Genomic DNA, 14,546 nt, shown 5'->3' on the forward strand with positions numbered 1-14,546 from the left:
ATAAGATAGAAAGAGAAAACCCTAGCTGTTCTTGCTCCCTGCTGATAACCTGAAGTTCCATCTTCATCTCCTTCCTGCGAATCATCAAACACAATCAAAATAATAATTCTCTATAAAATAATATAAAAGATGAGACCAATCTTGATGAAAGGGCATGAAAGGCCCTTAACATTCCTAAAATACAACAGGGAAGGAGATCTCTTGTTTTCTTGTGCTAAAGATCATAATCCCACCGTCTGGTTCGCCGACAACGGCGAGCGTTTGGGCACATACCGTGGCCACAACGGAGCCGTTTGGTGTTGCGATGTATCAAGCAAGTTCCTATCTCTCTCCTTCATTGAATTATATTTTTTGCAAGGATAAATTATGAAGATTTTTGCTTCATTTTTTTTTCTGTTTTAGTATGTTAATGTTTTATTGTCTTAGGTTAATTATTATTAACAATGTAGGAGATTCGATGCTGCTGATTACTGCTAGTGCGGATCAGTCGGTGAAGCTGTGGAATGTTCAGACTGGAGCACAATTGTACACATTTAGTTTCAATTCACCGGCTCGGTCTGTCGATTTTTCTGTTGGTGATAAACTTGCTGTTATTACTACCGATCCCTTCATGGGAGTCACTTCTGCCATTAATGTCAAAAGCATCGCAGACGATCCTTCCCAGCGTAAGTTAGTGTATGTTATGGGCCTTATGGCTCATATTACATTTCATTGTGTTGTTGACTTAATTTTTTTTTTTTGTAGAGAGTGGTGAATCCGTGCTCACCATCACCGGACCTACGGGAAGAATTAACAGAGCTGTTTGGGGATCCCTCAACAAGACTATCATAAGTGCTGGAGAGGATTCTGTGGTCCGCATATGGGATTCCGAGGTAACTGGCTAGTTATTTTTTGCATTATTGTTGTTGTTGTTGTTGTTGTTGTTGTTGTTGTTGTTATATAGGACAGCCAGGGGATATGACAAGCTCCCTGAAGTGATCTAGAAGCTACAGAAGATTGTTTCTTACCTGATGTTATTCAGGCTAAAAGGCTTAGAAATATTTGTGTGGACCTATATTTTTTGAGAACTCAAATTTAAATTCAACTCAACTAGAGCAGTTCAAGATTTTGTGCTGTAATAGTCCCATACTGGGAAAGTGAAAAGGCACCCTTTACCACTGTCCTGGGGATTATCTGATTTTACTATTGGTTGTTCTGGAAGACTTGTGTATTTTAAGAGCATAAAATCAAATGTTAAAATTTCTATTTGCAAAGTAAAGAAAAGATGGAACTTTTTTGCTCTTTCAAGTTTCATGCTTAGTTTTTGTTGGAATATTGCTCGGATGGATATTGCATTAGAGAACCTAAAAGAGAGCTGAAGAGCTCTAATATTTGTGTTAAATTGTTCTATTGGTTGGGATATTGTTTTGATTGAAAATATAAGAAAACAACTACAACTTTTGAATTTTTCATTTGCATTTTACCACGAGCACTGACATTTTGCAGTATTCTGTTTGTTGGTTGGTTTGATGTTTGAGTTTATACCGTGTCTCTTATTTGCAGACTGGAAAATTGTTGAAAGAGTCAGACCCAGAAGTTGGGCATAAGAAGCCGATAACATCACTCACAAAATCTGCTGATGGTTCCCACTTCCTGACTGGTTCTCTAGATAAATCTGCCAAGGTAGAGTGCCTGACTTTAGTAATTTCTTTTTTCTGATATTTTCTTGCTGTAAAGGTGGCTTGACAATCTCTTGCACTGCTTGTTTTTCTGCAACTTTGTAGCTCTGGGACACCAGAACTTTAACTCTTATCAAGACCTATGCAACAGAACGCCCGGTTAATGCTGTTACAATGTCTCCACTTCTTGATCATGTATGTGTTACAAAACCTTTTTCCTACTGTTCTCACGTTGTACTCGTGTTTTTTGTAAATTTGTTCATCGTTCTTTCAGACTCCATTAGAGAGTTTTGCTTCTTGAAAATGTTACAGATTATTGGCTGTCACTCCTTTATTCCTTTTCCATAAAGATCCTTTTTATGTGCTGATGAAGCTATCTTGCTGGTCAATTCCCACCATATCTTTGGCAAAGTATACATAGTTACAATCATTGAATGTGCCTCATTTTGGTAGAATGAATTGGTTTGTAATCACTGTGAAGTATACATAGTTGTTGTCGACCACAATTTGTACAACATCAATCTAGGGAGGCAGATGATTTTCATTACCCTAAACCTTGCGAGCTTAACCTTTGGAGGGCTGACATGTCATTGTATCGAATTAACTTTTGATTTATAGTCTACTAATTGGTAAGATTATCAGCGTACTTGCCTTTTCAGGACCATAATTTGGTGGACCTAAAATTGGTCTTTTTTTTGGTTGATGGTTATCGATGATAAATAAAAGTTGATTATTTGTTCAATTCTTTTCCATGTTTCTTCATTTCATTTTGGTAGGAACTAACTGTTGTTTTTCTTGTAGGTCGTGCTTGGAGGTGGGCAGGATGCATCATCTGTCACCACAACTGATCACCGTGCTGGGAAATTCGAAGCCAAATTCTACGACAAGGTTACTTCATGCTGATGAATGTTCTTTTTATGATATGAAGATCTGTGGTTGTGCAACCTTTTGAATTTGTCTTATTTGACCATTTTATTTTGCAGGTTCTTCAAGAAGAAATTGGTGGTGTGAAAGGTCATTTTGGACCTATAAATGCTTTGGCGTTCAACCCTGATGGGAAAAGGTATGGTTTCTGCCACATCTTATTTCTTACTTCTTACTTCTTAAATTTGTGTCAATGAATTTTAATCAGATAGAATTATCAATGACATTCCATTTTTTAACGCGAATCTTTTTCTGTAGTTTTAAACAGTTTATTCTTGCACACGCACCCAAAAACACTTATAAATATAGTATATGGATTTTGCTATAGCACTCATTAGCTGCAGCTATGGATGATGTGTGCATACATGAATAAAATATCATTCTTTGACATGCTAAATGAAATTTTTTTTTTTGCTAATGCATTGGTTGGCTTTACCTATAGATGATGTATGTATATATGAATCAAACCATGCTTGACCTGCCAAATGAATTTCTTTGAATAAGTTTTTAAATTTATAACCAGTTTATATAAGGTTATGGATGATATTGTAAAGTGTTGGCACCTTCCTGGGTATTGCTGGCACTATCAGATCACCGATATTTGTGGGTGATGGTCATTGAAACTTTCAATGTGTAAACAATGACTATCATTAGTACTGGGGATGATGGTGTGCAAATGTTGAGATGGGTTCTACAAGGTTTGCCATGTGGTAAAAATGGGGAAAAGTTTTTGAACTTCATGTTAGATTAGTCATGCAGAGATTTTAGCAATATTATTAAGACAATCAATCATTCAGGAATCTGGAAACAATTATTTTCTGGTGTTTTGCTCTCCGTTGCTTAAATAATGTCAAAGCTTTTAATTACCCTTGAATGCTTCGTCTGATGTATTCCATAATCTTTTCGAACCTGTAGTTTCTCAAGTGGAGGTGAGGATGGTTATGTCAGGCTGCACCACTTCGATCCGGATTATTTCAACATAAAGATTTAGATTGTAAGCACATGTATCAATACCAGAATCTAGCCAATAGAGTTTACTTAGTTAATGTTGGAGAGGTTCGAAAAGAATTTTGGTGTGGTGTTGTGAGTTGGAGAGTGGTGCCACACGAGATTCTATTTTTGCACATGCTCATTTTCCTTCTGTTCTACAACGAATTTGAGCAAGGAATTTTTGTCGGGTTCAATGTTCCTATCAGTGCATCTTTAATTCGACAACTGTCTGCTCAAACTTGTAATGTGAGAACTGATATCCAGTTAAATGCTCGTCCATGAACTGGTCTCTTGTCATAGCAGTTGGGTTTCTTAACAGCGCTTCGGGATTGTCTCAGACAGCTGGTGGCCGTTCAAATTTAACTAACATTATGTTATTTGATCTTAATTTATATCAATTACCGTCATTATTATAAAAAATACGAAGATCCCTTTTGCATTTGAGAGATGCAAAATACACTGTTTCAAAGAAGCTACGTATTGGAAAAGAAACAAATAACATATTAAACATGGGAGTAGACAAGTTTTAACGTTTTTGATAAATAAACCTTGGTGATTTCAGTTACCTTTTGTCTTGTTATTATTTCTTAATTAAAAAAAACATTGTCATGCTAGGCGATGAGAGGGATGAAATCCCAATGGGCATGGTTCTTTTTTTGGTAGATGCAAACAATTAAATATATGTTAATGATGCAGTAGAGAAGGTGATTAACTAGTCAAGTTCGAAAGGGTCGTTGGCTTGGACTGAGTTTCTTGGATTATAAATTGAGGGCTGTGAACGGGAGATCAAGAGTCAGAGAAAGGTTCCGAAGATAACTAGTCAAGTTCGAAAGAGGCGTTGATTTTTTATTTTTTGTTTCAAGGCAGGTTGTGAATTAAAAAAAAAATAATAATTTGATAACCAGCTCCAACATGTTTTTTTTTTTTTAAATCTAATTATAAATTGAAAAGCTAATATATATATTTAACTAAATAAATCAAAACTATCTGTGTTAATATATAAAAATAATAAATAAAGTTTTTATTCGACTCGTCTCGGTGCGGGTCGAATAATTTTTTTCTGACGTAAAAAAATAAACATGTATTTGTTATCAACAAGTTTTGTTATTTTGTGACATTGAGTAAAAAATATAACTATAAATAAAAAAATCAATATTTATATATTGTAAAATAAAGTAAAATTATATACGTTAATAAAAATGTGTAATATTTCAAATTAATTTTTAATATAGAAAAGAAATAGAATAATGTTACAATTGTTACAATGAAACACTACTTAATTTTAGTTTTGTATAGTAATTTTTCAAAAAAAATGCAAAGAAAAAAATTTTAAAAAACAAATCACAAAAGAACGAAGATAATAACAAAAAAATCGTAAAAATAGACCAAGTATAAAGTGAAAAATATTAAATGTAAAAAATAAAAAATATTTTTTTTAAAAAAAAAAAAGTATAAAGAAAAAAAAACATTAAAAAAAGATATTAAACATGCCAAATATAAAATAATGAATATGACAAGTATTTGAAAAAAAAAATTTAATAAAATATTAAAAAATATATAAAAAATTATTTCTACATTTAAAAAGGTTTCGTTTTAGTATATTAAATGTATAATAATGATTTATCTATTAACTCTATTGCGGAAAACGGAATACGGGCAACTGCAAAAACTATTCTCTTCAATCCTCAGTTTAACTGCTTCAACCTTCTTTAAGGTATCCACCAGAACAAAACAATAACAGAATTTCTCAAGGTACAGATGAGAATTATTTTGGTAACCTTGTTGATGATTTTAAAAATCCAGTTCAATTACATGCAAAATCCAGTTCCATTATTTCTGTAGTGTTTTTGGATTGAATTGATATGATGATATTAAAATTAAATTTTAAAAAATAAAAAAAATATTATTTTATGTTACTTTTTAAAGGTCATTATTGGATGAAAACTCTTTTTTTCTTCCCTAAACAAGTGTTATTAAATGAAGCTCTATAACCCTGATGGAAAAAGGAGTGAACTTCTAGTGATATATTCTTCTTATGGATGTCTTTTTGTTATTTTTTTCTCGGATGTGATACCACCAGCTTTGCTGCTCATAAAACCAACCACTTCTGTGGCCATTTTTGTGATGCCTGCATGCTTTGACAGTTTTTAACTGAACAGCGAGGTTGATGCTGTTCAATGCTGCATTCCGGCCTATTGCCACCTCTCCAAATTATGTAGCAACCTTGAACGAATGTATCTCCCTTGGTTCTCTCACAGTTGGTTTTATATTTTGATTCCTCAATGATGTGATAGCAGTGACGGTGGCACGCATCATTATTAGCCTTGATGCTGCTGTCTATGACCGCATGTATTAGTTTTCTGGGCTCATCAGCAATCAGAGAAATCCAGCTCCTAACTTCCTGAATAGATCGGATCCTCATAGAAGGCTTCAGCATTCAAATCGTGCCTTGGCCATCCAGCTTTTTCTCACCTTCAACAGCTGTTTATTTTGATTGAGGAAATATACGGTATCTGCCAAAAAAAAGTGGAGATATTGAATTGTGATAAAATTTTGTTAATCAGGATTCGGGGAGTGATGGATTTGTGGCACCACTGGGATCTTGTTTCGAGCATCTGTAGAAGACCTAAAAGAGCATATTATGACTTATCAGACATGATGAGCATCATGTATATTAATGTCGTGCAAGATGATTAGTAGTTTTTGTTTGACTTTTCTCAATGGCAGATTCCCCTTTTTTAACACTTTAATGAAAATATTCTGTTATTGGCATACCAGCGTCACTGCTTGCTTGTGAAGCTTGAGCGTTAGCATGCTGGTAGCAGATTCGACCTGCCATCCACTATCCAAAATCCAGCACGAGGGAGACGTTTCCATGTTTCTTTAATGCTCCATCCCCTCAATTTTCACTTCGTTGCAGGGAAAGCCACCTCTACTATAAAAGGACTCCGTAGCCATTTCTGCAGCTGGTAAAGATCCAATTATTTCTGTTTATCACTCGAACGTTGACCGAATGTGAATGAAACATTTAACCATCATATTTCATACATATTCGATCAATATTCGAGGGATAAAAATGGAAATATTCGATAAGCTCCGCGTCAAGCCAGCCAATCAATGGGATGCTACCCTGGTATTTCTTGCTTGGATTTTAGACAGAAAAAAGCTACATCTTGATCAGCGTCACCTGAAGGCTGGAACATATTTCTAGGCCTTCTCCTTGTACTAAACATGTACGATCTGTTAGTACAAGAGGTATGCAGTACAACATTTTGTGTTAGTACGCAAAGGTCTGTAGTACATAACCAATTCGTAAAATGTTACTAGATCAGGATGGTTTCTGCCATGCCTCGTTGGGTCTAAACCCCAACTATCTCGTGATTACTTACAATGACTTGAGAACAAATCTTAATCTTATCTTGAACTCCCTAGAAATGATCTCAACCGTTGAATAAGAAGGTTGAGGTGATCCACAAAGCTTTATGTCTCTCTACCTTTGAAACACTCTCTCTGTTTGACCCAAAATCTGATGGAGGATAAATGGTTAGTTGGGTTGCTTGAAGTGAATGTATCCTAAAACTTGTGCGCCGGGTAAAAAGTGACGATCCTCAATAATGTAAATCTACTATTAAGTTGGCCACAGTTCCTTTTATACCATCTCATTATTACTTGTCAGCATAATCCAGGTCCTAATTTTTTCTTTTTTTTACAAAAGTAAGGTTTGAACTCGAGATCTCTCGGCACGAGAAAGATACTAATGAAGATTGAGTTACAGTTCGTTGGCTGATTCATGTAATTAACATCCTAAGATTGCTACCTGTACTTGGACTTCAGCTTAATAGATCAAGGGAAGAAGGATTCCCGAACCAGTCATTGACTATGTACTCTGAAAATAATGAATCATTAATTATTGGCACAAAAGTTCTTGCTCATTGAATATAGTTTCTCAATAAAAACCATGTCGGAAGAATTACGCTGGGATTTGCAGTTTCTTACTTGTACGGTTATTTTCCCAAGATAAATTATCTGATCCGATTTTGACCAAGAAGTTGCTGCTAGTAAGCAGCAGTACAGATGGTGTGTAAATCGATTTTTTGCTTGAGGTTTGGATCTTAACATGCAGTATTTACTCCGTGCTGGTTGCTGTTAGTTTCATGTGAAAGGATCAGAATCGTATTTAATAGCTTAACTAGAATTTGGGGGAGGGCTGAAAGCTGAAACAATATCGAGGTTTCTCTTGTTTTTGTTTGTGGTGAAATATAGATAATTAAATTCATCAAATCTGAATTTTATGATCACTATATCGTATAACACAGTACTTGTATATTCGTTTTGGACTATATATGCTAAACCATGTTTCAGGACTATTTGGAGCTGGAACGTGAACTTGTAAATTTGAAGTGTGATCCCCTTCAAGTCCATCTGTCGACTGTTTCATTGTTTGATGACATGCAGTTGGCAGTTGCCTCTGCTGCGAGGCTTAAAACTTGTACTTTTAATTCTCGCACATGTTTCTGCAAATTGTGAATGGATAGTACAGGACAGGCTTGATGTCAATCTATCAATTACAGCCAATTGACTGAGATTAAATTCGTTATGATATGCCTTCCTGATTCAAATCCAGCTAGCCCATAATTCACCAAAAATGCTATTTCGAGTTCTCACTTCCTCCTCCTGTTGCAAAAGATATCAAAGTTTCCAGTTTCATGTTGGTCTAAGAGATTTCAAGTAAATGCTTACTTGATGAAGGCAAACTGTGCATGGCTGGTCATTGGAGTTTGGCCATACTTCCAGGCAGTGCCAGATGTGTTAATTGGATGACTTCAGAATGATGAAAGAAACAGCAAAGAAAAGCTAGAAACCTAAAGTGATTGGATCTTGATCCTGAATTTTTCCAGTATACTTTTTGATGTATTCATAGGTAGATAGCTTGGAATATAAATCTAAATCAAATTAAAACAATTAAGTAGCTTGCATTATCTATTTCAAATATTTTTCTATTAATTTCTGCAAATTTGTATAGACTAAATCAAATTAACAATGCCTGGAAAATTTCATAGATAGGTCGAAAAGCATAGCCATCTAAAAAACAGGAATTTCAATCCAGATCAAAGTAGTAAATACATTAAATGGAGATAATATTATAATATATGACACTATTTTTATACATTTAAAGATTTTTTATGTATATCTATTTTGTGATTATAACATTTGAAACTGGGAATGGAAATTTAGTGTAGTATTATAAATTATTAGAATTTCACAAGAATTGAAATATTTTTATTTTAAGGTTTGCAAGTTATTTCTTCTTCGGAAATATTAAAATAGAAACTTGCAATTTGCAAGGGTATTGTAATTATAATTCCAACTTTTATTTATAGAAAAAGAAAGACTCCAAAATTGAAAAGCAGAAAAGAGAAGGCCAAAATAGCCCAATGGAAATTAACCGAAGCCACAAGTCCACAATCAAGAAGCCCATGCCACTATCCTCCGGTTGCTAAGGCTCCAGAACGTCAGGACTGAAGTCTGAGAAAGAACGAACATTACATTAGGCTGAGCCAAGCCAAGCCCCGAACTGAATCGAAACAAAAAAGGAGAGGAGAACAGAATCCCATAATCAATCAATCAATCAATCGGAGAGAAAGAGATGGAAGTGCCAGGATCATCAAAGCCAATGATAGCAACACAGGAAGAAATGGTTGAGGCAAGGGTCCCAATTCCATACAGAGACCAATGCGCCCATTTGCTGATCCCACTCAACAAGTGCAGGCATGCTGAGTTCTTTCTTCCATGGAAGTGTGAGAACGAGCGCCATGTTTATGAGAAGTGTGAGTATGAGCTTGTCATGGAGAGAATGCTTCAGATGCAGAAGATCCGTGAAGCTGAGGCCAAACTCAAACAATCACACAAGCAAGGAACCATCCCTCTCATCCCCAAGACTGCAAATGCTTAGCCTCTGTTTCTTTCAGTGTTCTGGTAAGTGGGTTTTTCATAAAATTGGAGTCTTGATTGCTTTTTGTTGGATTTGGTTTGTGGGTTTTGTTGGGCTTTTTAGAGAACTTTGGGTGGTTTTGTTTAAGTGGTTTAATAAGTTTTGGCGTTGATTATCTAATGTGGTTTATGTTGCGGTAAAGCTTTGCAGATTATTAGGGCAAAATTTGGATGATTTTTTGTTTGATTGTGATTCAGGGGCTTGCCTTCCTATTGTTTGGTTTTCTGATTATCAATTTCTACAGGTTACTGATGAATTGTGATTTTTTCAGTGAGTTATTGAATTTGGAAATTTGGGTTTTGATTATATGACTTAGGTTATGGTCCTGTCAGTCAGTAATTGATGGTTTTGAGCTTAAAGTAATGTTTTCTTGATGAAGTTTCAGAACAGTTTTGTAGGAGGCATCTTTTGTTTTCCTCTCTTCAGTGCTGCTAGATTATTTGTTTTTTTTATTTGTCTGTGTGTTATCTAAAGTCTCCATTAACACAAAGAGATTAGAACAATTTAGTGAACTAGGAGTCTAGGACTAATGTTTAGTTTGGAATGGGTTTTTAGGTTTGTTTGGTTGTGGAGTGACGAGTATTAACATGAATTGTGGAAGGATGCCCGGACCTTAGTTGGTGATGTGATATGTTAAGGTAACTCAAGTAGATCTGCTAGTTCAATATGCATGAGATTGTTCAATTTTCAAACCAAGAATATTTTTTTCTTAAAGCGTATATTTCTCAAAGTATTGTGGATGTTTTCCCCAATTCCTGTGACCTTTCTCTCAAAACATTATAGTTAAGTGTCGGTATAGTTTCATTCAAGTGCTTAGTTTCTTGTGAGTAGCTTGTAGTTCTATTGAATTTTTCTATGACCTCATGTATTATTCTAGGGATTTGATTGGTTGTGAAGTGGTGAATGTTGCTTCTGCAAAGTTGAGGTTCAAACATGGGTTGTGTAGCATATGCAGAACACGAAGGGGAAATTTGAAAGGGTCCCAGACCCTAGTTCATATTTTGATAGATTGGGGTACTCGTATCAAGATGGATCGACTAGTCCATCCTAATAATGCCATTCAGCCTATTCTAAGTCCAAATGCTCAAATTTTGAAATGCAGAATGTATATGGAAGGCAATCATTTTACTTTGTGTGTAATTGAGGAAATCCCTTCGTCATGTGGAACTGATTGGTGATCACTTCTCATTTTTCTTCAGGGAACATTTTGGCAGTTGTAATCATGTGAGATGACAGTCAGATGATTTTAAAGTCTCCAAAATTTCTCTATTAGGAATTTCTAGTTTCAGTTAAATTTGCAATCAATTCTAATGATTTGTTTTTTTCTTGCAAGAAATCACTAATTGAATTGGTAACTGTGATTTATTTTTGGAATCAGAGCCTGTATCTTACTTTAAATTGCTACCTACCTCTGACTCTAGTTACTGAGCTACCTATACAACTAATCTAATGTAATATAAACAAACTCCTCTCGCATGGGAAAAAAAGAGGGGGTTAATTTTGATTATCTTTAGTCTTTTTGGTTTTGCAATTGAGAAGTAGGATAAACATTGACAGAAAGCCTTTGAAATTTCCTTCAGGAGTCACTTACAGTAATGCTCAGTGCAGACACATGTCCCTTACAAAATCTTTTCCGTTTCTCATTTCAGCTCACATCCACTTTGAGAATAGCTCTTATCAACTCTGAGAATATTCAAGAGCAATATCCTCTGCGAATCATTTCTCCATGAGTTCCGTCTTTTCTGATTGTTTTATTGTGTAAGAGGCTAAACTGTTGCCCTTGGATGGTGCATGAAAGACCATGACAACATGCATACCAGCAAGAGGTGCAGCCATGCATATTTAGCTTTAAATGTGATAGTAAAAGTATTTAAATTATTAAACCATCAACTTCAAGCAAATCCATAATTCAACCAGTCTTTAAAGGGAGGACCTGCCACATGTGATTATGTATTGACACGTAGTCTTTCTAATTGATTTAGATATTGATGTACTTGTTGTAATTGCTAGCAAAGAAGGTCATGATATTTGCCAATAGTGCAGGTGAGATATATTCGTACTTCATACAAGTCAAGTTTTTGTATTACATATTGTGTTTGGTTTTATACCTTCTTAGAACACTTGCAGTGGAAAGATGTGTACATGGGCGTTAATGGGGATTGATCCACACATGGCTTGATTTTTCTTGATTGCTGTTGACGGTTTGGTTGTGTTTTTAAGATGAAAGAATAGCAAATATTCATCTACTCTTATCTTTTGTAGACAGCTGACAATTTGAATGTTGATCTACTCGGTATTTTTTATACATCTAGTTTTCCTCTATGCGGTTACCGTTTACTTTCTACTCTTTTATTTTGTGTTTTGGTTTGTGGTTCTTACTCTGCTCTGCATGTTCTGCCCATTGACACTGGTGACAGGAAGCTTTCAAATTACTGAGATATGGGTCGTTTGGTGTTTCTGGCTGCTGTTGGCGGGAAGTTATTTTATTGGGAACTGTCAATCTGGAGACAAATGTTAAACACTCAATAATTTTCGAATATTTTGGGTTCTGCAAACTTGTTCATGGAATAAGTTCCTAACTAGCACTGACATTTTATGATTTCACATCTTTTACTGGATTTGAATTTGGCAAAATTGAATTTTATGGATGATGCTTGGGACATTAGCGTTGTTGTGTGGACATCGCATGTGCCATGGCTACTCTTCATTAGTACAAAATTGAGTTTTACATAAGATATGAGATTGGATTTCCAAATTTGTTGATTTTCTTCTTCTTCCCTCATTTTATAGGGCACTATTAAATCAAGTTGCGTTCATCTTTCTGGTTCTCTGCATCACAGGCGTGTGAAAGAATGTAATCGAAAAATTCTTGGTCACCCCCATTATCTTTCTTGGGAGTTTGGGAAGCGATTGCATGCTCTTGTACAAATAGGTGGAAATATAACATAACCTTATAAATGCTTGATTCTGCAGAGCGCCGTCCCAATTACCGTTGAGTTGATTGGTAAATTTACATTCCGATCGTTGGAAGTTGATGCTTCAAAGGACTCAGTTTCGTTTTCTTCTTTGCTGTGGACCATTCATCATTCTTGTAGGAAAACTATGAAGCCCAGCTGAGATTTCAATAAATTGTTCGATGTCTGTACAGTTCAGCTTGCAACTTTCAAGAATGGAAATGCAAGCTCCCCATCTTATTATTTCGTATACACTGATCTCGCGGTATGCAAGTAGCTATAACCAGGCCCACGAGGTTCTACAGCTCACAGTTTGAGCAATGGAGAAGGCCTGTTAGACTCCCAAGAGCAGACTTGCTTGGGCTAAGAGGGCATGCAGAATACTGAAAGATTAAAACATGCTGTCGAAGCCATGGCATTATTCTAAATCAATTATATAGCTCTAATAAGTTACTGTAAACAAACAGAAAAATTATATAAAAAAGGAATTCATAGTGACATCTTTGAAATTTATTTTTCGAAGGTGAGATCGGGTTATTCAGAATAGTGCTGTGTAGCCCTGCAGGCTTGGATCTCCCGGTGTGTGAAAACAAAAGTATCAAATTCTTGTCTTTCATTCCTTCTTTTTCCCGGAAAAAGGTCCCTATTGGATGTGTTTGAAGTTCTATACTTGTAGCATGGCCCTTCACCTAGAAGCTGTGATAAAAGTGTGAAACATATCCCGATGCCGCAATTCATGTCGTTTTTTGATATATTAGACAAGATGCATGGAATGAAGAATCCGTCCAATTATTCAAACCTTTTGAAACGTGATTATAGTATAATATTGTAACACAAATACAGACCTAGAGACTATTTCCACGTGATTTGCACCCAAATGCTGTTGCCCTAGTTAAGATTAGCCTGAGTTGGTAATCTTGACATAATATATTAAAAGCACTAGCAAGGACACCAACTTCTTCTGGATTCCAAGTTTGAAAACAAGGGCATCATCTTCTTGTTTCTTCTTCTCTCTCTCTTCTCACCCTCGCGCAAAGTCGGCTTTCGACCCATGTGGGAATGAAAGTGATTATGACATTAGTGTTAACAAAAATGGTAAAGCATTGCTTGCAGTAAAGACGCTCTCAGTTTTCCTGATCTTCTGCTTTAATTTGTCATTACTAAAAAGTGAAATACAGTGCGTGCCAATTATGGAGAGTCACGACCATCTTTTTTAATGATAGTCAAAGTTTTCTTCTTCTTTTTTTAATTTTATGGGTTGAAATTAACAGTGCAAGTGCTTGATGACTCCTAAAAAATAAACTCGACTAATATATGTTGCATTAGACAAAGTCTAATAGTTTTTTTTTTTAAAAAAACATAAGAATGGTCTATTTTTTTTATTTTTAAAATTAGTACATTAAAAAACATTTAAAAACACTTATCTGATATATTTTTTTCTGATAAAAACAGTTAAAAAAAGAGAGCTGAATAAAAGAACGAACACTCCTGGAGTAAATAATTTGTAGTAGCCATCAAGAAATGGCTTAGGAGTAAGGGACACGACACCTGTAAGATTTCTTACGTTAACATGGAAAGAAGTAGAAACCTCGAGAGAATGTTAAACAAGTGTATATATAATCTTGGTGAGAATGAGGTAGAGAATACCTAACACGTTGATTTTGATTTTTCTTTTGGATCGTGTTTTTCTAGAAGAATTCAATCAAAAGTGTGTAGAATATATATATATATATATATATATATATATATAAAGAGCAACTGCAGCACGTGTAAGCTAGGGAATGTTGCGATATTCTTGCCAGGTCAGGCAGGGCATCGTGTTTTTTATATGGCTGGACCAGAGGTTCGAGCCAATCGATGAGAAATGAAGGCAATCATATTCAACTACTAATTCCTCTCTTCAATTATCAAGATTCAAAAGTCAAGCAATGGTGGGTCCTGCTTCTTCGATCATCACATATTCCCTGCGCCAATTTGAAGTTGCATTTTCATGCTACGTCGAATATTAATGATATATTTTTTACTAAT

The 14,546-nt window shown here is 35.2% G+C and overlaps 2 protein-coding genes and 1 long non-coding RNA gene across 9 annotated transcripts; 2 read left to right on the forward strand and 1 right to left on the reverse strand.

The window, feature by feature from the left end:
- The first annotated feature begins 13 nt into the window (after positions 1-13).
- LOC133697731 (eukaryotic translation initiation factor 3 subunit I-like) lies at positions 14-3,909 on the forward strand. Its single transcript, XM_062120478.1, has 8 exons — positions 14-313; positions 450-665; positions 745-872; positions 1,543-1,662; positions 1,764-1,853; positions 2,460-2,546; positions 2,642-2,721; positions 3,498-3,909. Exons 1-8 carry the CDS (start codon positions 130-132, stop codon positions 3,571-3,573), a joined length of 981 nt encoding a protein of 326 aa, XP_061976462.1. The 5' UTR covers positions 14-129; the 3' UTR covers positions 3,574-3,909.
- Positions 3,910-5,449: 1,540 nt separating this feature from the next.
- Positions 5,450-6,745, reverse strand: LOC133697732 (uncharacterized). The gene is made up of 2 exons (XR_009842921.1): positions 6,348-6,745; positions 5,450-6,085 (listed from the first exon to the last, which is right to left on the reverse strand). It is a non-coding gene; the product is annotated as an uncharacterized LOC133697732 (long non-coding RNA).
- A 2,332-nt stretch (positions 6,746-9,077) lies between these two features.
- Positions 9,078-13,016, forward strand: LOC133697624 (NADH dehydrogenase [ubiquinone] 1 beta subcomplex subunit 7-like). Of its 7 annotated transcripts, none has more exons than XR_009842901.1 (3): positions 9,078-9,548; positions 10,120-10,202; positions 10,764-10,869. XR_009842901.1 is itself a non-coding variant. In XM_062120313.1 (2 exons), exon 1 carries the CDS (start codon positions 9,220-9,222, stop codon positions 9,523-9,525), a length of 306 nt encoding a protein of 101 aa, XP_061976297.1. In that variant the 5' UTR covers positions 9,078-9,219; the 3' UTR covers positions 9,526-9,548; positions 12,538-13,016. The 7 variants fall into 7 exon arrangements, 5 of the variants coding, with proteins under 5 accessions (XP_061976297.1, XP_061976298.1, XP_061976296.1 ...); XR_009842900.1 differs by lacking the exon at positions 10,764-10,869 and adding an exon at positions 10,442-10,731; XM_062120313.1 differs by lacking the exons at positions 10,120-10,202; positions 10,764-10,869 and adding an exon at positions 12,538-13,016.
- Positions 13,017-14,546: the final 1,530 nt, after the last annotated feature.

Source organism: Populus nigra, chromosome 6 (assembly GCF_951802175.1).
Source record: "Populus nigra chromosome 6, ddPopNigr1.1, whole genome shotgun sequence".
Taxonomy (NCBI): domain Eukaryota; kingdom Viridiplantae; phylum Streptophyta; class Magnoliopsida; order Malpighiales; family Salicaceae; genus Populus; species Populus nigra.